The sequence below is a fragment of the Protomyctophum bolini genome (genome assembly GCF_963924005.1).
Source record: "Protomyctophum bolini genome assembly, chromosome: 12".
NCBI classification, from domain to species: domain Eukaryota; kingdom Metazoa; phylum Chordata; class Actinopteri; order Myctophiformes; family Myctophidae; genus Protomyctophum; species Protomyctophum bolini.
This window is the reverse complement of record NC_137873.1, coordinates 21,907,850-21,929,895: the sequence shown is the minus strand read 5'-3', so window position 1 is coordinate 21,929,895 and position 22,046 is coordinate 21,907,850. Positions and strand designations below refer to the sequence as shown.

General features: G+C 43.4%; 1 protein-coding gene across 7 annotated transcripts in view; it reads right to left on the bottom strand.

Moving 5' to 3' along the window:
- The window catches only part of kcnab1b (potassium voltage-gated channel subfamily A regulatory beta subunit 1b), a 57,183-nt gene that overhangs the window by 10,558 nt on the left and 24,579 nt on the right, over nt 1–22,046 (bottom strand). For all 7 annotated transcript variants that reach the window (XM_080778373.1, XM_080778374.1, XM_080778371.1 and 4 more), the window contains 7 exons: nt 16,347–16,390; nt 13,949–13,986; nt 12,567–12,646; nt 11,627–11,671; nt 8,736–8,780; nt 6,174–6,217; nt 2,333–2,419 (listed from right to left, as the gene is read on the bottom strand). In XM_080778373.1, coding sequence (XP_080634499.1) covers nt 2,333–2,419; nt 6,174–6,217; nt 8,736–8,780; nt 11,627–11,671; nt 12,567–12,646; nt 13,949–13,986; nt 16,347–16,390 — 383 coding nt within the window. The remainder of the gene's footprint in view (nt 1–2,332; nt 2,420–6,173; nt 6,218–8,735; nt 8,781–11,626; nt 11,672–12,566; nt 12,647–13,948; nt 13,987–16,346; nt 16,391–22,046) is intronic.

Below are 22,046 nucleotides of genomic sequence, written 5' to 3'. Positions count from 1 at the left end.
GTGTCTGTCCCTGATCCGCTGTATTCTAACCAAAGAAGTACACTCATTCTTTTAGATAAATACAACGCATTCATCCCCCTTCGCTTGCTTCATCATTCAGCTCACATCCAGTGTAGTAGGAAAAGGACACAGCCATGAATGAGTCATCCCCGGATTCCCTCAAGCCGGCAGGTCATGGTGGGAACGTTTTTTATGGTTTACCTTAAAAAAACATATTTTTTAACGTGACCCTTTGGTGTGGTTTGTGCTTAAGGGTTCCGTGAAATTAAAAGTTTGGAGAGAACCACTGGCGTAACGGATGTAGCCAGTGTAGAAAGTGGAATTTTGACACACTTGCTGCCCTTTCCCCGCTCTGGTAGGTCTGCAACTTCAAAGAGAAAAATTGAATGCCACAGAGTGCCGATGGACGCAGCATGGGTGCAGGGAGCTGGGACTTGTTCTCGTGCACGCAGTCCCCATTTCTGAGAGTTACTGACCTTCAGCGGGATCAGAAGCCTTGCTCTGCTACAGTATAATGAAGAATGAACATGATGACTGTGCAGAGATTCTCACCCCCGATTTGATATACATTAGGCCAGTGGTTCTCAAACTTTTTTTAATCTCAAGGACCCCCATTACTCTGAGAGTGTACAAACGGAATGTGTCCAATTCAGTTCTGTTTGTACACTCTCAGAGTTACAGACCTGTAAGGGTTCATTTGGAACGCCCTCAAGGAACCATGCAGGTTCCCTGGAAGCCACTTTGGGAATCACTGGATTAGGCCACGGACCCACATTTGATACGATTTCTACCTCTGGGAACTCAATCTGAGTTACAGACCTGCAAGGGTCGCTTTGGTTCCTATAACTATCAATCATTTAAAAGTCTGGGGACCCCATGGAAGCCCCCCAAGGACCCCTGGTGGTCCCCGGTCTGTCTGTCTGTGATCACAAACAATTAATCACCACCATCTACATAGAAGCACAGGCCACAAGACTGGATGATGGTGGTGGTGCCCACCCCAGGGATTGTCTGCCAGTCCCCGCTGTCACTGATCATGTTGCCCACCCCGGGGATTGTCTGCCAGTCCCATCAGACACAACAGTTTTTACCTAGCTACCATCAGACGGTTGAAGAAGCGCTTTCGCCGCACTGTCGCCATGCTGTCGTTGCACTGTCACCGCGCTGTCCTGACAACACAGGCCCAAGGATTTGTTTCTGTGTACTATGTTACTTTATATTACACACTGTCCATATCGATATCTGACACGTTTTCTGTTTCTGTCCTCCGCTATCTCTTTCCACCTTTCTTGAAAGTTGAAACGGCAATGATAGACCTTGCAATGACCCACTTTCTTTTTTTTATGTGATGTGACAATAAAGCTGAGAGAGAGACGAATGGAGGTGAACGTAAACCGTGCACACACACATACACACAGTCACACACAGCATTTAGCACAAGAATAGAGAGCACAGTAGGGCTTGTCTAGCCTCGCGTGGCTAGACTAACTCACTGCGCCGAGGGCAATTTATTTAAAAGAATTGCACCGACAGATTCGTGTCTGGCCACGAATCTGTCTCTTGACCTCACTGATTCACACTGAGGAAGGCTTGACACCAAAACGCATCCGTGTATGCTGCCCGCGCCAAAGTACCAGAAGGACTTTGGAGTGCCGGTTATTTTTCTTATCGTCTTCGTGAGACATGCACCCGGCAAATTGCATTAATACAGACTGAGTGTGCTCATTTTTGTTTCTAGTCGTTTTCATTGAGACCAGCCCAAAAATAAACCAGCAGCCCCCTCCCCCCTGGGGGACTGGATAATCCTGTTTCAGTGGAGTACAGAGGGCTGAGGAGGGAAGGGGGGCAGGCACACCGAGACTCTGAGGAAACTACTGATCTCAGTGTGTGTGTGTGTGTGTGTGTGTGTGTGTGTGTGTGTGTGTGTGTGTGTGTGTGTGTGTGTGTGTGTGTGTGTGTGTGTGTGAGAAAGAAAGAGAGAGAGAGAGAGAGAGAGAGAGAGAGAGAGAGGGTGAGATTGGCAGAAGCAGAAATAAAAAGAAATGAGGCAAACTTTCACGTTTCAATTGAAGTGTGTTTCTCAACCTTGTCTTCAAGGGCAGGGGAGACGCGGGGGCTTAAGATAGAAAGACACATGTAGCCGACTGGAGCCAGAGCGACAACAACAGAGCTGCGGATGCTTTTGGTCCGAACGCTACAGTCAACTGAGGACAACCCTGCAGGAAACTCTCACCTCCCCGGGTTACAGAACAACAATGAAATGTCACTGCTCACACCATCCATCCATCCAACCTCCAGCACACCACAACACACAGTCAGACTGGTCACCCACCCTCCATGGGGGTGTTGCTGTCTTGGCGGTTGGCGAAGACCACGTCCACATACTCCAGCTGCAACCTCTGGAGGGAGCCCCTCAGACCTGACAAGAATGAGAGAGAGCTGACTTAGATAAACATGAGTTTTTTCGGTACTTGCAAATGAGGGATTACTACGAAAAAGAGATAAAAACGGCATGACTCAAGGAATGAGGTTATTAGGATTATGATTCAGGCATATGAATAGAAAAAGGGTAGAGTAATCTCAGCTCTGTATAAAGGTTTGATGGCAAGTAAAGAAATATCTACCCCATATATTAAGGAGAAATGGGAAGCTGGATTGGGGGTTACGGATGAGGACTGGTAGAATATATGTAAAACACAGTGCACAGCCACAAGCTCTAGAACGTGGAGGGAATTCAGCTGGAAGAATATTACCAGATATTTCATAACTCCAAAGATTACAGCAAGAATGCAGTCTAAACAACAATCATGCTGGAGAGCGAGAGACATGTCTATTTTGTTTGTTTAGCAATTCCCTTTAGAAGCACATGATACGGTAGATGTGCCTTCTAGTCTTCATGGGGTCCTGAATATAGAAAAATATACAGACATGCTAGAAAGTGCAGCACATTAAGATATGGAAGTAAAAGTAAAAGGCACATTAAGATAAAGTGACTTCACGGATATAAACCGATGCTAAAGCAGACTAAACAGATAAATGAACGAAATAATTAATTTGCAAACTTGCAAATAAATTCAGAAAGCATCGCAACGCGACACGTTGAGAGACTGTATATCGGATAAAAATACAACTACTTTGTATAGGGTGTCCCTGCAGGCACTAAATATTTTCAGATGGGGATCAGCAGCACATATTAATTTGGGGGGTTTCAGAACCACAGCTGTAGTGCCAAATGAGTCCCTTTATTTTGAGCAAGGGCTTTTTTCCAGATGGATGGAGGATGAGAGAGAGAGAGAGGGATTCGAACGAGTGAGGACGATGATAAGGAAAAGAGAATACATCAATAATAAGACAGTTGACAGGAAGTACGAGCATCTGGAAACTGTTGCGTTTCTGAAGTGCAACGCTGTGCACATCAGGGAATGTTGATGCATGTTTTGCTTTGACGAGTGCAGTGCATAACAAGTCGCTGAGGTGGAACGCTTGATCGACTGTTATGAAAAATGGGCAACGTATTGACACATGTTGCCTGTTCATCACTGAAATGTGGCAATAATGTTACATATCGTCGCTATCGGGGGAAAAACTTAACTCCATATTTAATATTGATTTATTTTCAATAAATTAACCTTGTTTTTGCAGTGATGTGTGACGCAATGTACTTGAAAGTTGATTAGTTTGTCTGTGGGTTTTATAAATATTTAGTGTGTATAGAAGACAAAGTGAATAGAAGACAAATATCCACACACTGGCTCCAGCTCCAAAGGATTTATTTTTTTATTTTTACCATCAACCATTGGTAAAACCAATGAAAAATATTAGCTTGCGAATAATAATACATTGAATCCATTGGAATACATGTTATGTTCTCTATTTCCAGTAACGGTTTTGGACATGCAAGGTTTCAACTGGACAGCAACAATATTAAACCTGTTATGGGTCTTATTTTTGCCTGAAGAATAAAGGAAAGATAATTTTAGGTCACTGTCAAAAATGGTCATTAGAATAAACTTTAATGCTATTATTTTGAATGAAAGAAAAATAATGTTAGGCCCCAGAAGTGGTCATAAGAAAAAGAAAAATCTTGCATTTGTTTTTTGTTTTTGTCATATGGTTCCTTCTTAAGTTCTTATTCTTAAGTATTCATTTTTATCTTCTCATACAGAGCTGACAACAATAGCTCGTTAGGAAGTAAGACTCTGGGAAATGCCATCTCTGTCACTTTACCTAAAAAGTTTTACCCTGATCCTCTATTTTTGACATAATCACCCTACACTTTGATCATGCTGAATTTCAGGCGTGTCAAATGCTTGGTCGTCTGAATGTCATAGCAGTATTTACAGGATCACAAAAAATAGTTTGAATTAGTTAATTTTATAAAGTCAGTGGCCTCTCGGCTGGAAACCAAACACGGCTAAGCAGGGAGGGTGATAAATGAAGGGTATAATCCGTAAACACCAAAGCCCCCTCTCTGCTGACGGAATCGTAAAGGGCAGTGAGAATTTCCCCACATAGGGATCAGTAAAGTATCTCTATAGATCTACGTATTTATCTACCGGTATCTCTCCCGAGAGGAACACAGGGAAGATGAAAGCTCAGTTTAGGAGAGTGTATGACACAAAAGGGTTCAAAGACAAAGTAGCCTACACTCCCATGTGCAAGTAGATGTGTGAGTGTGACTATTTTAGTGTCTATATACTAGTAACTAGTGCATATAGAGTCAAGGGAAACCTTGCCGTTTCCTCTGTCTCGTGGATTAGTTTTTCAACCTCTGAACTCCTTCCAGTCTTGGAATCTTGTTGTTAAACAGAAAGTGTCTCTACCATGATGAATAACATTGTCACTTGTCAAGGACATGGCATTCCTTTTAACTGTGGATTTTCTACGACTTGCGTCGTAGACTTTCCTTTGGGCTAGTTACCGGTATAACCTTTCGGTGTTCAGGCTACAGTGAATAGCACAAGCGATAGTTACAGTATATCAGATCACTTCATGGATGACAGTTTAATGTGTCATCCTACATCCTAGATTGTAATCGGTGCATGCATCTCTCTAGTGCTGGGAGGAAATATAATTTAGGAATTTATAAAACATTCCTCTTATTATTATTTTTTTATTTTATGGAAGTTATGGAAAATATGTTGACAAAATCTACTTCCATTAGATCATTAAATCATTCCATTACTTTTCCTTTAGTCTCTCTCCAATCAATCTGGGAACCCATCGGCAAAAAGAGACACGTTCACTCTCCTTTAGCACTCCACTTCCGGCTGCACGCCTTTGTTTACATTCCTATACCATTCCTAAAACTCTAGACATTGTAATGGGAGTTGCCGACAGATTCAGCTGCTGCTGTAAAAAGGCTGGGAGCCGTCATGTTTCCCTCGCAATACAGATTCTGTCAACAAGTGACACGTACCGGGCCATGCACCAACAGTAAGAGGTTTCTCTGCAGGGGTTTCTCTGAGCTAACAGCACGCCCCGTTTTATAAGTCTGTGGTGACACGTTGCACACCAGTGGAGAGAGGACGCTTTGCCCTGCTCATATCATTTGTCATCCGGACAGGACACCTGGGATTAGCCAATTACCCATGGCTCTCTTACACTCTTTTTCTCTCTCTTCTCTGTCTCGCTCTCCCCCTGCTGTCTCTCTGCCGATTTGTCCAAATGTTTTCTTTATGTATTGGATCTTGTCGTTGGGGAAAAGTTAGAGAGGCTGTCGTGAATGTTAATTATGTGAGAGAGAGAGCTGAGTCATTGCTGGAGGTGCATTGCGCTGTGTGGAGGGCAATGGATGGACTTGACCATGGGATATGCATGCGAGTGTGTGCTGTCATTGAGTTTGTGCAAGGGCAATTACAACAGTGATGATGAGGAAACAGAATGGCAGGGGAGAAGAGAAGAAAAGAGAAGAATACTAAACATTAAAACAAAACATAAGATTAGAATCGATTTAAATTTGAATCAAGACACATTTAAGCACATGAACCCTATACCGATAGGTGGTTAACTCCAGATGCCTGGGACTGAAGTGGGCCTAGTGTACTCCCAAGTTCAGAAAGAAATCCAACACAAGCCAGCAGGATAAGAGACAGACAGGATTATGTGAGGGCACCAGGGCATGTGGTGATGTGAAGGACAAAGGAAAGGGGGAGAGAATACAGATCTGTTACCTTCAATGATATGTTTTCTGTTGAGCCCACACTCTGTCTCTGCTCTGGAGGAAGACAGGAAACAAATACACATGTATACATTATAAACTGCATATCCAACACAAAAAAATGTACACAAAAAAGCTACAGTATCTCCTCACTGGTTGCCGTTTCAGAATTGATTTTAAGAGTTTGCCGATGACTTTTGAAGCCCTGGAGGGACAGGCTCCCAGTTAGATTTTAGATATATGCTGGCCCCTTATGAACATGAGCACTGCCTTCATCCTCAGATAGGGCCCTCTTGGTTGTTCCTAAAACCCACCTCATTACCTGGCTCAGGCTTTTATGGACTAGGCAGCAAGGCTTCAGAACGCCCAGCCGGAGGATCTCATAAGACTAGCAAAGTCAGTGTCACTTCTAAAAAATGTACTTTAATTGGCACAGCTTGGTGCAGCGACAGACATCACCCTACCCGCCCATCTTCTCACCCATGAAGGCCAATCAGCTCTGTGCATAACTAGTCAGTCAAAGATGTTTAATTGAGTGCCACTAGGTGCAAAATTGTACACTATTACCCCTTTTCCACCGGCATGGAACCGGGTCTGTTCTTTTCCTCTGCATAATTTAGAACCAGTTTGGAGTGTTTCCACTGAAAATAATTGGATTCCTAAAATGTAGTTCAGAACTGGAATAAAAAGATTATAGTTTTGTCTTGCGGTGAACTGGGAACCAGTGGGCATGTCAATATTCCACAGGAAAAAGCCAATCCTTGTATAGACTGTAGTTTGATAGTTAAAGCTGTGTATTTGTTTGGTTGTACCATGATAACAAAGTTGATTTTCTCTTGATTTGTCCCTCTGAAAAATGCTATTTTTAGTGTCAGAATGTTCGGAAGACGTGTGGCTCGTGAAGAATGGGTCCGATATTTAGTTCAGTGACCATGGGATCAAAGAATCGGTCAGAAGCTATGTTCACGTTCACTTCTCCCATTGGAAAGAATAGACTCACAAGCACAGATACGGAAGATGGTGTGTCTGTCTTTTCTATTGTTCGTCTTGGTCCCAGTTTACAGCATACACGTTCCCTGTTCCAGTTAATTTCCCCATAGCTTTGTTTGGTAGAAACAGGAAACGGGGTGCTATACAGTTATGCACAGAGCCTATTGTGTTTGTTTGTTGGAACGACGGGCCCAGCCAGAGGCACTGCGGCAATTCAAAGCCCTAGTCTCCACGGTGATGGACATGAACATTAGAGCTACGCTACCTAAGCGCCCAGAAGGTGTCTCTTTAAACTATACTGAACGGATGGGAGAACAAGGCATCTTGTCTTTGTTTGTCGGCTACACCCTAGACATAAAGTCTAGTTCAATTACTGGACCTCTTCCATTCCTGGCTGTTTCACTTTTCCCACTACCTTTATTCTTTGACTTTCCCACCCTCATGATCCGCTCGGTTACCCGTCATTTGTCTTCTCCTCGCCTCAAACCCAATAGACCTCCCCCCTCTGCCCTCCCCTCTGCCCTCCCGGTGCTCTCTGCCTGCTGAATGTAATGGATCTTTGGACTCAAAGCAACAGTAACATGGAGGCTGTCACCATACCTGGAGAAGCTTATTAAAGTATTCGGAAACTAAATACAAAGACAGCGTACCACAATGACACAACGCTGCCGATAACATTTAATTCCCTTTAAAATATATAGTTTTTGATTTTTGGTACTGTTTTCTTAGTGGAAAATGCATTGTTTGTGTTCTGATGCAATAAATAATAAAAAAGAAAAAGCTTTGTATATGTGCAAGAGAGAGAGAGAGAGAGAGAGAGAGAGAGAGAGAGAGAGAGAGAGAGAGAGAGAGAGAGAGAGAGAGATAAAAGGATGGGGGGCAGAATGACTAATTGTAACTCAGAGAGAACACAAATGTAAGCACACTTGTCAGTTAAATTACAGTGTGTGCAGGTCTGCGTGCTGACTCGGCACTCAGCAAAGCCTCTCAGGCAGGCGCTTCAGGTGAGCAGCTTGGGTTCAGCTGGTCGTTAATCAGTTCTCTTTTAATATAAAGCATCCATTGTGGAGATGAGAGGGGTTGGGTGATATACGGCAGCAGTTCGCACGCATGCAGGACAGTTTCAGGCTAGATAGAAATATTAGTTCCCAGCCTGAATCTGCCTGTGAGACTAGCTATTCCGCACACCCAGTTAACCGACAAAGGGATGTCTTGCCACAGTCTGCACACTGACTATGAGAAGACATGTTTTATGCATCGGGCTGTTTGGGTGAGAACTGTGAAGGGTGGGTGCAGGCCTGCAGGGGTGGTGATGGGGAATCTTTTTGGCAACAACCGCCACTATGCACATGCACGCACGCACGCACGCACGCACGCACACACACACACACACACACACACACACACACACACACACACACACACACACACACACACACACACGCGCACACACACGCACACACACACACACACACACACACACACACACACACACACACACACACACACACACACACACACACACACACACACACACACACACACACACACACACACACACACACACACACACACACACAATTACCTTCCTCCCCAGTACAGTTTTGTGGTGATCACAAGGCTGGACCTCCTGAGTGAAGACAGACAGACGGACATCATGTCACAAGGGCCAATGAAAGTAACAATACTTTACATAAAATATGCTCTCAGACAGTGTGTACGCGTGCACGTGCATGTACGTGTTTATTTTTACACGAGCAAGGATGATGGGATTGTCCTGCAGTGACCTCGTCCCAAAAGCCTGCAGTGTAATGAAGATCTCCACTGGAGAGGCTGAATAAAATAATAATAAAGCACCGAAGTCTGACATAAATATCGGTAGAGGTCGCTAAGTCCACGGGTTTGTGTACTTCTTTTTTGCATTGTAATCCCCATAGGGGGATTTTAGATCGCCTCATATAAGCACTGTGTTTGAAGTGTTACTCATATGGATATGAAGAATAAACTGACTTCAAGAAAACGCTAATGTTACTGCTGCCGAATTAGTTAAATTTTCGCTAGAAACTGTGACTATCAAATATGACTGACTGACTGACTGTCGTAAACGATACAGAGACATCTCCCTGACAATTTATCGCTGAGACAGTTTGTTGACAGTTTGAAAAACTTCCGTGAACCACTTGGAACCAGGGGATGAGCGAGTGACGTCAGAACTTTGGCGCTCTATTACAGCTTTGAGTAGCTCTTTTTGGTGTGTTTATGCTAGTTTATTTAGGAGCATATCATCGCAATCGGGCAGAAACCTTGGATCTCCATATTTCATCCATCTTCACCTGCTTATCCGGAGTCAAGGTGTATAGATGAATACACCTTCACTTTTCCGGGCCACGTACATGAGGCGTTCTAAGGCCAGTATAGATATACAGGATACAGGCCATTGCTTTTCCCAGTGGGCTCCTCCCAGCTTTTCTTCAATAATTAATGCCCTACATTTTTATATAAAACATTTTTTTTAATGATTTTTGGCTATAATGACCAAAATAGGGTTTAATGTGGTTCAGTCTGTGGGGTTTATAAATATTTAACAAATGAAAAGTATTAACACTTAACGCGTACATGTCTAATTACCACACTGGATCCATTTGGAAGTTTGAAACCCAGGTTCTTTTTTTCCATTTCCTGAAAAGTGACGGTTTTGGACATACTGTACAGGCTTTCCACCTGACAACAACGATAATGGTCAGTGAATTAATTATTGGAGCCACCAGGCAGGCACCCTTCTTTTTATTTATTTTTAATTACTGTTTTTAACAAGCTAGCTCCTCTGCAGCCAATTCTGCTTTTGCTTGAACAATCAATAATTCAGACCCATCCGAGGCAGCAGAGACATGTGCTAGCTAGACAGTGCAGGACTCTGAGGACAAAGTACAATGTGGCCGTACAGCATACAATTATCTTTCTAGTATGCTTGTGTGTGTGTGTGTGTGTGTGTGTGTGTGTGTGTGTGTGTGTGTGTGTGTGTGTGTGTGTGTGTGTGTGTGTGTGCGTCCATGCGTGCGTGTGTGCAACTTTTTAATAATTATGTAAATCTGAATCTTAAGTTTTCAAATAAGTGTAATGGAGTAAAAAGTGCAATATTTGCCTCTGAGATGTAGTGGAGTAAAAGTATAAAAGTTTCCTTCCGAGTTTCCTATATTCAACTATTAGTGTAGATTTTCGTCTTTACACAAACATTAAATTCCCATTGACAATGAATGGAGAATTTACGTCATACGTGTCTGAGCAAATAGACATGTTACGTCATGATGATGCACAATGATAAGAGCGCCCATCACTTCACACGGGTGTGATTTTTAAATACTCTAGTAGAATTTCAATATACTTATTACTATATCTACAGCAGTGGTTCAAACTTGTTCATGTCAAGGACCCCCAAATCGACACTAATTAGCCCGCAGACCCCCATTTGAAAAGATATGCCAGAGACTGCATGAGAGAAGATTCTTACGGCTCTAGCAGTGATTCTCAACCCGTTTCATTTCAAGGACCCCCAGTTTGACATGCACGGACCCCCATTTAATGGCATTTCTATCTCTGGGACCCCCAATTTATATTGTAAAATCAATGTTAATTTAACTCGGAGAGTGTACAAATGGAACCAATGTACCCTAACTATCATTAGCTGGGGACCCCCTGGAACTTCCTCAAGGACCCATGGGGATCCCCGGACCCCACTTTGGGAACCACTGATCTACAGTACTTGTAGGCCATACTGCAACTTGAACTGTACACCTGCTTTCCTCTGATCACCGTGGATACAGCAAGCAGATGTACACCATTGGTTGGTGATATCAGTGATGGGAAGGGAGATACAGCTGTGAGGCTTATGTTAGCTTGGCGCTGTACTTGTTTACTAGCCCCGGGCTAAGATTGAAGTGATTATATGGATGCAAAGTTGTAAACATGACCTTTTGTCATGCATGTATAACACATAAGGGAGAGAGGCCGCACATCTCGTAGTCACGATGCAAGATTTTTTTTATGAACCAACGTTTCGGCAAAAAGGATGACTTCTTCAGGGTACCCTGAAAAAGGCATCCTGTTTGCCGAAACGTCGGTTCAATACAAAATTCTTGCATCGTGACTACGCGTTGTGGGGCCTTTTTCCCTTTTTTCACGTATTATCTCCTGCGGTCAGCACCTCCCCACTACTGGTGTGCGCTCCTACCACTTTGTTTTGTTCTGTAAACACATAACACACAGATATAAGCAGTAAACACACTTTACACATATTCTCATAGACATACACACGCACACTGAAGCTCATGGAAGCACAAGTGCACATGTACATATCCCTTCGCCAACAGGCATACAGGCCTATTTGCAGAGTGCACTAGAAAAAAGATAATACTCCAAGGCACATTTATGCTGTGGTGGCAGTGGCACTTTGACACATTCTTAACAGATTGCATTTACCTCCAGCACTTTTTCTTGATAATGTTCCCCAGGATTATCTCCGCTCTGTGAAAGAAAGACAGAAAGGAGATTACATCTCAGGCTGTCCTTCCTCCTTAACTGCTGTGGATCTGCACCATGAATAACCCACTAAAAAACACATAATAAAATACAAATACTTGTCTCATCTGTAATGCATGAGATACTCTAATACTCTTTAACCTTGAAATTTACATTCACCTCCAGGGCAGGAATTTCATGGAGGCCATGAAAGCAGAGGCCACTGTTGCCCCTCAAAAATGATATGCAGTTGCTTCTGGTCTTGATGTAGTGTTTTGAGTGGATTGGAGAGCCTCTATGTTTTGTTGATGATGTAAGTGTATTGTTGTGTGTTGACATGTTTGATGTATTTTGGGGCAGCGGTGGCCTAAGGGTTAGTGGAGTAGGCTGCCAGTTCTATTCCTCGGACGGGCTGGAAAGATCTGGGTCGGGAAGTGTTGTGCCCGAAGACCCCCTCTAAAACGAGATGCTGCATCTCAAGGGGCTATCCTTTAAATACGATTTCAATATATATGACCTAAATTATGAACCACCCACACTGCCCCAGCTGATTGTACCATTTTCTCCTCTACCATGTTCCTGTCAAGGCAGAAAAGCCCCCAAAATATAATTAAAAAATAAATAGTTTTGTTTCATATGATGGCATTCCTGACCTTGCATTGTGCACTGGAAAAACGTACAACACCATAGGCCAATTAAGTGGCCTTTCCCCTGAAATTTCGGAATTCAAGGCGTGTTCACCACCACCACACAAACCAAGGCTTTGGTTTGGGGCTGAATATGAGCAGCGTTGTGGTCACCTCCTGGGAGCGAAGCCCAGCAGCTCAGCCCTCTCAGCCCGGTGCTGCTCCAGGGCCAGGTAAGATTAGATGTTAGAGGACAGACGGGAGGCATTACTCACTTTCCCCTGGAGTAGACCTCTGCGGTGTCGAAGAGGTTGACCCCGCTCTCGTAGGCAATCGTCATCAGCTGCTCTGCCACCTGACACAGGAGGAGGGGGGTATTGTTGGTTTTATGCTACACTACATGTGCACAAAGGTAGGATATGCACATCTCCAAAAATAAGTGAAGAATAAAGGGAATGTCCACTCTCACACTCTCCCGTATTTTGTATTTCATTTATTTTGCCCATGTAAGGCTTCATCTAGCCTGGTAAACCATCCCGGATGCGTGAATTCATATTTTCATGTCTCTTCTGCAGACACAGGACAATGTGAATTCACGCGACCCAGGTTTACCAAAAATGTCAGGCTTCTTCAGGTTCGACTCAGGTTCCACCCGATGAAGCCCTACATGGGCGAAACATTGTTCACTTTTGGTTAAATAAATAAAAACAGGAGAGCAATTTATCGTGTGGACATCCTCTTTTTTCTTCACAGCAAATGTGCAGAGCATGTTTCATGCACAGATGCATGAAAAGCCAGTGAGCAATGACCAGAAAAAGATGAAGGAATGTGAATGAAAACCATGGCATGAAGCCTAACTCATACTGAGGAGGTAAGAGGTTCTCTTCAACCTAGTTATTGTGCCTGTAATGTATTTAAAGTTATTCCTGGAGCGTATTGTTTGTCTGTCTCTGTATCCTGGAATGACAGTGACGAGCTATTCCTTGACGACAACGAGTGGCACCTTGAAGGTGAGAGCAAAGGTGTTTTCACACCGGAGTTGATTGACACGCCTAGTATTTCACTTTCGATGAGGTCTCATGTATTGAGACGCAGGCAATGTGTCTGTCACATGCGTGCATGTCTCAGGGACTCAGGCACATGCCTGCCCGTGACCACCAGAGTTGAATAGTGTTGAACTTTTTTCTACAGTGCCATGCGACCCACAAATCCAAGTGAGTACTCAGGCGTTGTGCCCTGGCCCCTGACCTAGAAACCACTTATCCTGGGATAAAATCCAACTGTACACACCACAGGAACCAACAGCCCGCTGAGATATTCACCATTGTGACCAACCATAACTATGGTTTCAAATTTTCAATCAGCAGGCAATGCAAAATTAACCATACCAATTTCTACCATAGCTACAATGGTAAAATTTGGCAGCCACAAAATAGAATGGGAGTTGAGGATGGGAATGAGAGGCAAAGGTCTTTCTGGCATCAAATAATCTTAACCCTTAGACATGGCAGTTTCATTTGGTAGTCTTGAGACAATGAAACAACGTGCATGCTTGAGTATTGTTCACAGCGATTGTCATCATGCAGTGTCTTATTGTCATCATGCAGTGTCTTATTGTCATCATGCAGTGTCTTATTGTCATCATGCAGTGTCTTACCTCGTCCGAAATCTGACTTCCAAAGGTCACCCAGGTGCCTGTTGGGGGAGATGTCAAAGGCACAGTTCACAAACACACAGGGCTGGATGGTAATCGCAAGGTTTCCGGTTCGAACCCATGGGCTCCCCCAGAGTTGGTGTCGAAGTGTACTTGAGCAAGACACTGAACCCCTAATTGCTCCTGATGTGTTGGTTGGTGCCTTGCATGGTTTCCGCCACCATCGGTGTATGAATTTGTGTGTGAATGGGTGAATGTAATGCACAATCTATGTAAAGCGCCTTGGATAAAGGTGCTATATAAATGCACCATTTACCATTTACACACCACATGGAACATACTGGACCTTCTAATTGTAACTCTCTCCCATCCACACACCCACCTTGCCTAACAGAGCCAAGTTAGCCATGCATTAATGATGACTCATTTTAGATGGGCACCCGGCACAGCACCCATTCCCCCAACCATAGCCAAATGTCAGAGTTGAACGTAGACAGGGAAGCTGCCCGAGGCTCAGTGAAAGCATTATCATATTCATAATCTTTTATACCCTTTCAGTTGGAGTCCTCCGAGGCCTGAACTCCGCATTCGCCCACTGATCATTGCTTTAAAGCAAACCCTAGGCAGAACCAAGCCAAACCATTTTGGGAATTAATTTGGATATGACTGACAGTTCTGTCATTCATGTTGCTTTTCATGTTGCTTTTCATACGTGCGTGCGTGCATGTGTGCGTGTGTGCGTGCGCGCGTGCATGCATGCATGCGTGCGTGCGTTACCCGTAAAATTGACATGTGCCACAACCTGTGTATACATGTCTCTCTCTCTCTCTGTGTGTGTGTGTGTGTGTGTGTGTGTGTGTGTGTGTGTGTGTGTGTGTGTGTGTGTGTGTGTGTGCGCGCGCGCTGTGGGTGTGTGTGTGTGTGTGTGTGTGTGCGAGCATGTGCGTTTCTCCATTATTACCATAGTATCTTCACAAAGAGATCATGTTTTCACTCCTGTGTGTCAACTAGTTACTAGTCGATGTGCCGGTACTAGACATGTAAATAATGCCACCACAAGGGCACTTAGTCCAAGCTCTCTTAAGACTGTCTTTAGCCCCAATGACAGTTTAAACACATACACCAACACAATATGGGGGCTGCACAGTGGTCCAACATTATAATGCGTGCATTGGACCAATGGTACTGTACCTCGGAACACTCTAGCCGTTGGACTAACGTTTTGGTTGTTTTGACCAGGACATTTCTACAGAATATAATGTTGTGTGTGTGTGTCAATGTGTCAATGTCTGTGTCAACCTACATTACTTTTCAGCTGTATATAATTGACTGTGATTGTGAAGCCAGTATCCAGAATCCAGTACCACTGATTAAATATTAACAAGAGGGCAAGTTTGACAGTTTGTAAATATCTTATACTGTAACGCCAAATATTCCTTCCTTTCCTTTCCTCTGTTTACAACTCATTCATCTTACACATGCACACTACAGACACGGTGGTGGTCAATAATCCACACAGTACTTGAGTCAGATACTCCTGGTCAAATATTACTCAACTACAAGTTAAAAGTGCCCAGTTACATTTGTTCTTGAGTTAAAGTACTGGAGTACTTCAAAAAAGTAGGCCTACTAACACATTTCCTCATATCTTCATATTAGTCCTTGACTCCTAGCTCACTAATGCTTATTTGGTATAAAATGTGTGTCTGTGTCTCAGAGGAGGGCTGTGGACAGTTCAGAAACCCGCCTACCAGCTGACATTGACGGGGAATCCAAGCTAATATTTAATATCATATTGTTTATGTCCCTCAAACATATTTCTAATGGTTTGAGCCTAAATCACCACTCTGATATAATCAGTCCTTGTCCTTTTCTTTCTGACTTCTGAAGTACCACAATGTCCTGGTGGTGGGGGCTCTGATATGCAAATTATTTAATCTTTGAGACATTATTATAATACTACTGATGCTAGATAAATCCAGACTTGTTTCCATTCCATGCCAGCTTGGAAAATCAACAATGGCGTGTCTGTAAACAAAGTGGAAATAAAAATGTTGAACTGAAGACTGAAGAGGGGGAGGAACTATAGAAAGTAGGGTGATACTGATGACATCACGGGTACGACCAAATCAGTTGATCTGTTCCAGAGAGCAATTTCCATAAAAGCCCCTATATGATGAGAAAGCCTGATTGTATAAAATAATTGTGTATTGGTGGGCATAGAACACACACAGGGGAGCGCAAAAAACACATTTTCATGTTGTAGGACCTTTAAGTACAGTACTCAAGTAAATACAGTATACTGTCCATCACTGCCACAGACACACATGCAAACCTACAGGACATTACAGCACGTACAGTAGAGAGAGATCTGTCATTAATTCCATTTAATTGTACTCACCGAGTCCCAAACAGGAGACACGCAGCCCTGATTTCCCCAGGTTCCTGTAAGAAAAGGCATGAAAACGTAATATACTGATGACTGATGACAATATACTGACATGAACAAAACCTACAGCAACTTTATCCAAAGCCGCATCTGTGTACCGTGGCTCCATGCGTTGTCGGTAAGACACAGCGTGGCTGGTTAAAAATCACCTGTGGCTTTTTTATTTGGTGTTTTTTTGTGGCTTTCGCCTTGATTTTATATATTTTATGGAGGGACAGACAGTAGGCTGACAGGAAATGGGGAGAGAGATGGGGGGAGGACATGCAGTGAGGGCCGTCGGGATCGGGAGTCAAACCCGCGGCACACTGCCAGGCTGGATTAACAGCCAAGGTGCCTGGACCGCTGAGCCATGGCCCAGGCCTCACCTGTGGCTTTTAACCGGAGGTTAGGGTTAGGGATTGGGTTAAGCTGGGGTGTCAAAAAATAGCAGATCAGCAATTTTCACTATTTATTATGTGATTACCGGTATGTGACTTATGTGATTATAATGCATTTTAGTAAGCTTGGTTACCGGGGAGACACTACATTTCTCTCTTGGGTCTCGAGCTGAAAAGTTTTGGGAATCCAAATTCAAAGATAAGTGCTTTACATGTGCATTACATACACCCATTCACACACACATTCACACACCCATTCACACACCCATTCACACAGAACATTCACACAGAACATTCACACACTCATGCAAAGCACCAGCTGCTCATCAGGAGCAGTTAGGGCGGGGTTCAGTGTCTTGCTCAAGAACACTTCGCCATGAAGCAAGCAGGAGCCAGGGATCAAACTGGGAACCTTCCAGTTCCAAGACAGCTACAAAGTAATTCGTTTTTCATGCTCACAATGCCAAAGAGTGTTGTGCCATTACACACACAAAAGGCGAACTTATCCAGAAAATCCAAATTACATTTTGTGGTGGATTACGTGCAGGGTATACTTAAAGAAAATCAATTGTAATTGTGGCACGCGGTTCATAGTCGCAGCTTCTCTCAGCTCCTGAGTAAAGCTCCTCATATTTGATTAGGGAGGGAGCAGATTCAACGTGAGGGTCACCTTTTTTGCTGTACCAATCATGAATCAGAATTCGAAAATGACTGTCACAAGAAAGTTGGCTTAGCTCATCCATCATCACGGCCTCCGAATGGATTCTACCAGCTTCAGAATCCAGGGAGGGCCTCCGAAAGCCCTATACAGACTTCTGAGAAGAACATTGGGCTCATTACTTGACAGGGGCAAAATCCTATTAACGGCGTACACTGTATTGGGAAGTTTAGCGTCCAACTTTGTTTTTGGACGAGTGCAATCCCCTGTTTCTCCCATTAGTCCTCATTCAATCCTCTTGAGCTTGGAGCAGGACTCAGTACTTGTTAGTTATTGGGTTTAGCTCTTTTCCAATTTATTCGACTCAAATTCTCAATTTCCATACACAGATTAGACTAAGCTGTAAAACGGTCAACTCTCGGATGACTACGGTATAAAACTAGAAGTTCCAAAAACGAAATGAGTTCTGTGTGCTTCACGGATTGGACGACAGTGCCAAAGGGAGGGATACAAGCAAAGCAACACAAGGGTCTCTGCGGGGCTGTTGCACACGATGTAATGATGTAACTTGTAGTTGTTTGTTTTTTAAGTCTAGGGATACGACAGTAATGAGAGCACAGTGTGCTCCCTTCTCCGGCTATAGAACGGGGCAGTGTGCTCCGGTGTCTGATCCAGACTGCTTGAGTAAATGAAAATAAATTAGCATCGACAGGAAGACAGATAGGTGATGTCCTACAACATATCGGTGCACGTGGAGCTGTGTGGAAGCCATCAGGACATCAGGAAGACAAATGATGTCTCACATCATATCAGTGCACGTGGAGAATGTGTGGAAGACATCGGGAAGACAGATATAGATGTCGCAGAACATATCATGTTTAGCTGTGTGTGCATCAGCAAGGCAAGGAGAAGTCACGATTGGAAGAGACTACTGTGAAATTGAGACGTATTCGTCCTCAAGACCAAAGTCTGTGCTGCACATAACTGCAGCACACACATACGTGCACTTGTGTGGGTCGCACACAGGCACGCATGAACACACATGGCACACACATGAACACACGCATGTCCAAATACAAGCTCCTTGACACAAAAACCAGGGCCAAATGTCTGCGATGTGTTGTAGAAGCTCTATATCACAGAGAATAACAAATGGGACAATAAAAATGCCAACAGTGCCTTTCTTACATGATTTATGACCCATGCCAGCCAGAAAGCAGGCAGCCAAATCCGCACGAGTGCTATCTCACAGTGCCAGTGCAGTTTGGTTGGCCAGCAAGGGACTGTGGACTCATAAAGCCAGCGGCTTAAATCTTCTGATCGATATCTGAACGATCAGATGATTATTTGTCTTCTTCTCAAACAAGGATTTCTGGAGTTGTGGATTATAACCACATGAACTCTGACTGAGTCCCTATTTTTGTTAACTTTAACATTATTATTTTTAAAACAATTATTATAATTTTATTTTTCTATTGTGAAAAGAGCCGATCAACATCACGATGCACTGCTTTGTGAGCTTGTAGATCGTCTTTATTTGCTACTCTTCCATTATAGTCATTATATAGGGCTTAAGTGGTTAATGTCAGATAGATGGCTGCAGCCTATGATGTGAGATGAGGGGAGGGTGAACATTTATGTATTCTATGATGTGAGATGAGGGGAGGGTGAACATTTATGTATTCCGCTTCTCCCATGAATTATGGAGTCACTAGACTGGATCACTGAGCCGTACAAGTGTGGAGGTTGTAGTTTAGAATTTTAATAGTGACTCTCATCACACACACACACACACACACACACACACACACACACACACACACACACACACACACACACACACACACACACACACACACACACACACACACACACACACACACACACACACACACACACACACACACACACACACACACACACACACACACAGCTGTGAGCTTGTAGATGTGCTATTTGCATTATTTTAAAAAGAGATAATTTTGTCTGTGACTTCCGCACGATACTCCGGTGCCGTGAATCAAAGGAGCCTGGCTTCACCATAGTCACAGGGGAAGGAGACGAGTGAGATGCTGCCGGCGCTTGAGCGTCAATGCCAAAAGCAGACCACGACTGCATTGATTATAATTTTTGTCAAACAGCAATTACAACGACTACATCAGATAAAGCGTCATGATGTATTCCCAAGTTGCACCATTCCCAACTCGCGTAACACTGAGTAGGCTTTCACCCGAAGGGTGATGAATTGAGTATGAAGGAACCCAATGGAAACAAGCCATGGACCATATGCAGACCGCGGCCATATTATAAGTTAATGGTAAGGTGCTAACAATTGGTGCAACTTCCTATTGGCAGCCCATTCATCCAAACTCAAACGTCAAACTCACCAACATTGCAGCTGCACGAAAAGCTTGAATTATTCTCTTTCTATCCTCAAAGTGTTTGTGTCATAAAAATCCACTGTAGACATATGAGTTACTTTCTGTCCTTGCAGGTGATTATTTTTTAAGTGCTGCAGTTTGGAAGTGCTCTTTAGATATCCCTCAACTCCCCTGCGTACCACCTGTTTTGAATTTGCACATAATGCAGGAGGCAGCAGCAGGACGTTGCTTTACTGAAAACGAGTGCTTCCAAACTCTGATGGCAAGATGGCCGCGGTCTGCAAATGGTCAATAGGGTTTCTAGGGTTTAAAATGCTCTTATCAGAACTTGAATTGAAGTGTACTTTCCTGTGCTTTTTTCTGCAAACTCTTAATAAAGTAATCAATCAATCAACCAACCAATCAACCAACCTTCTAATGACAGATACTTTTCAAAACAAGACCCAGTGCCTCCAGAAGTTACCTAGACAAAGGCTACTGCAACTTTTGACAATTCCTTATCCAGTCCAAGCAGCTTACTAATTCACTAATAGAGCCACACAAATCATTGCAACGGTTGAAGGACAATTAACATGTTTCGTATAGGCTGCCATGGATAACACTAGCCCCCCAGCAGCAGATTGAAGATTTCCATCTTCAATCTGTCGCTGTTGTTATTGCTGTTGTTTATATCTGCCCCCACCCTTTTTTCTCTCAATGATTTTTCCAGGTTTTTTCCCCATGATAAGAATCGTGTGCATAATTGTGTGTGTGTGTGTGTGTGTGTGTGTGTGTGTGTGTGTGTGTGTGTGGGGGGGGGTGTCCATATATGTTATGACAAAGGACAATGCAGGCTGACATACAGTATGCAAGACATTGCCTCATGCTTGGATGGCACCCAAATTAATCAGCCTTGAATTAAAATGGCAAATGAAATGAGTCAACCTGTCAGCCTTTATGAGTATCACATGCTGCCATGAACAGCTTGTTATATTCTTAGTTTCTTGTTTCATCATCATTTGTAAGTGAAGTATTACTTCTTATTTTTAGGATTTCCTGGATATAACTTTTAGGATTCTCAAATCAATCATTTCAAATTACTGTTTGAATTTAAGGGACCATGAAGTCCGAAGAGCTTATTAGTCCCTTTATTTTATTTGCCCAGTTTCTTCTTCTTCCGCCAAAATAGCAGTTCTGGCTTAACTGCAGTCAGTTTTCGTGAAACAGCAATATAGTAGAGGTTTATGCCAAACGATGAAGACGCGAAGCCCACGACCATTGGCCAAAGGCTTCCGCTATAGCACTCAATTGAAAATGCTAAATTTGAACAGGCATAGCTCACAAACCATTTTACCGTCAGCAATAAAACTTCACTACGTATATGCGTCTCCTCATGCCAAACAACTTTCGTGTTCTGACTTTTGACCTCTGACCCTAGATCTCCCCCATTTAGAATTATATGAAAAACAGTTCAATCGAATCTACTCCTGGGAAATGTTCTACACACAATTTATGGACCATTATCTGAATTCCAAGTTGAAGAGAAGTCTGTACGTGAAACTGTGTACAAAACATATATAGCTGAAAGCAGCGGTTGACCTAAAGTGGCACTGTTTATTTGTTTTTTTTAATGTTTCTTTTTGTGGCTTTCTCCTTTATTTGATATATTTTTTTATGGAGGGATAGACAGTAGGCGGACAGGAAATGGGGAGAGAGATGGGGGGGTGACATGCAGTAAAGGCTGCATGTCACCCCGGGAGTCGAACCCGCGGCACACTGCCAGACTGGATTACCAGCCAAGGATTACCGCTGAGCGTGAGCCATGGCCCAGGGAAATGGCACTGTTGAGCAGCCTAAAAGAGCCATTCACACTGAGCACTATAACTGCAGCCAGCCAGCGGCGTTGCAGCCTGCACCACTCAGTTCACACGGTGTGATTTTCCTTATTGTTAAGTCCCGTCTTATCGCTGCTTGCAGCTATATTTTTGATTGAGATTTAATTTGAGTTTATATTGTATTATTTTTGGAACATGGTCCTTGGTACTGCTGGTTTGCAGGATTTTAACTGTGTTCACTGCACATGACATTGTGGTCCCATTAAAATAGCAGAGCTACAAGCTGCACAATGTGTCACTTTGTAAGCTTGTAGATCTGATATTTTCAGCATAAGTCAGGCAGTAGTTAGACCCGGCATGTTGTACATTATTGATGTGTTGTTGTTGTAATCTTGGTCCCAGCCCTCAGTGTGTTCTCCGAG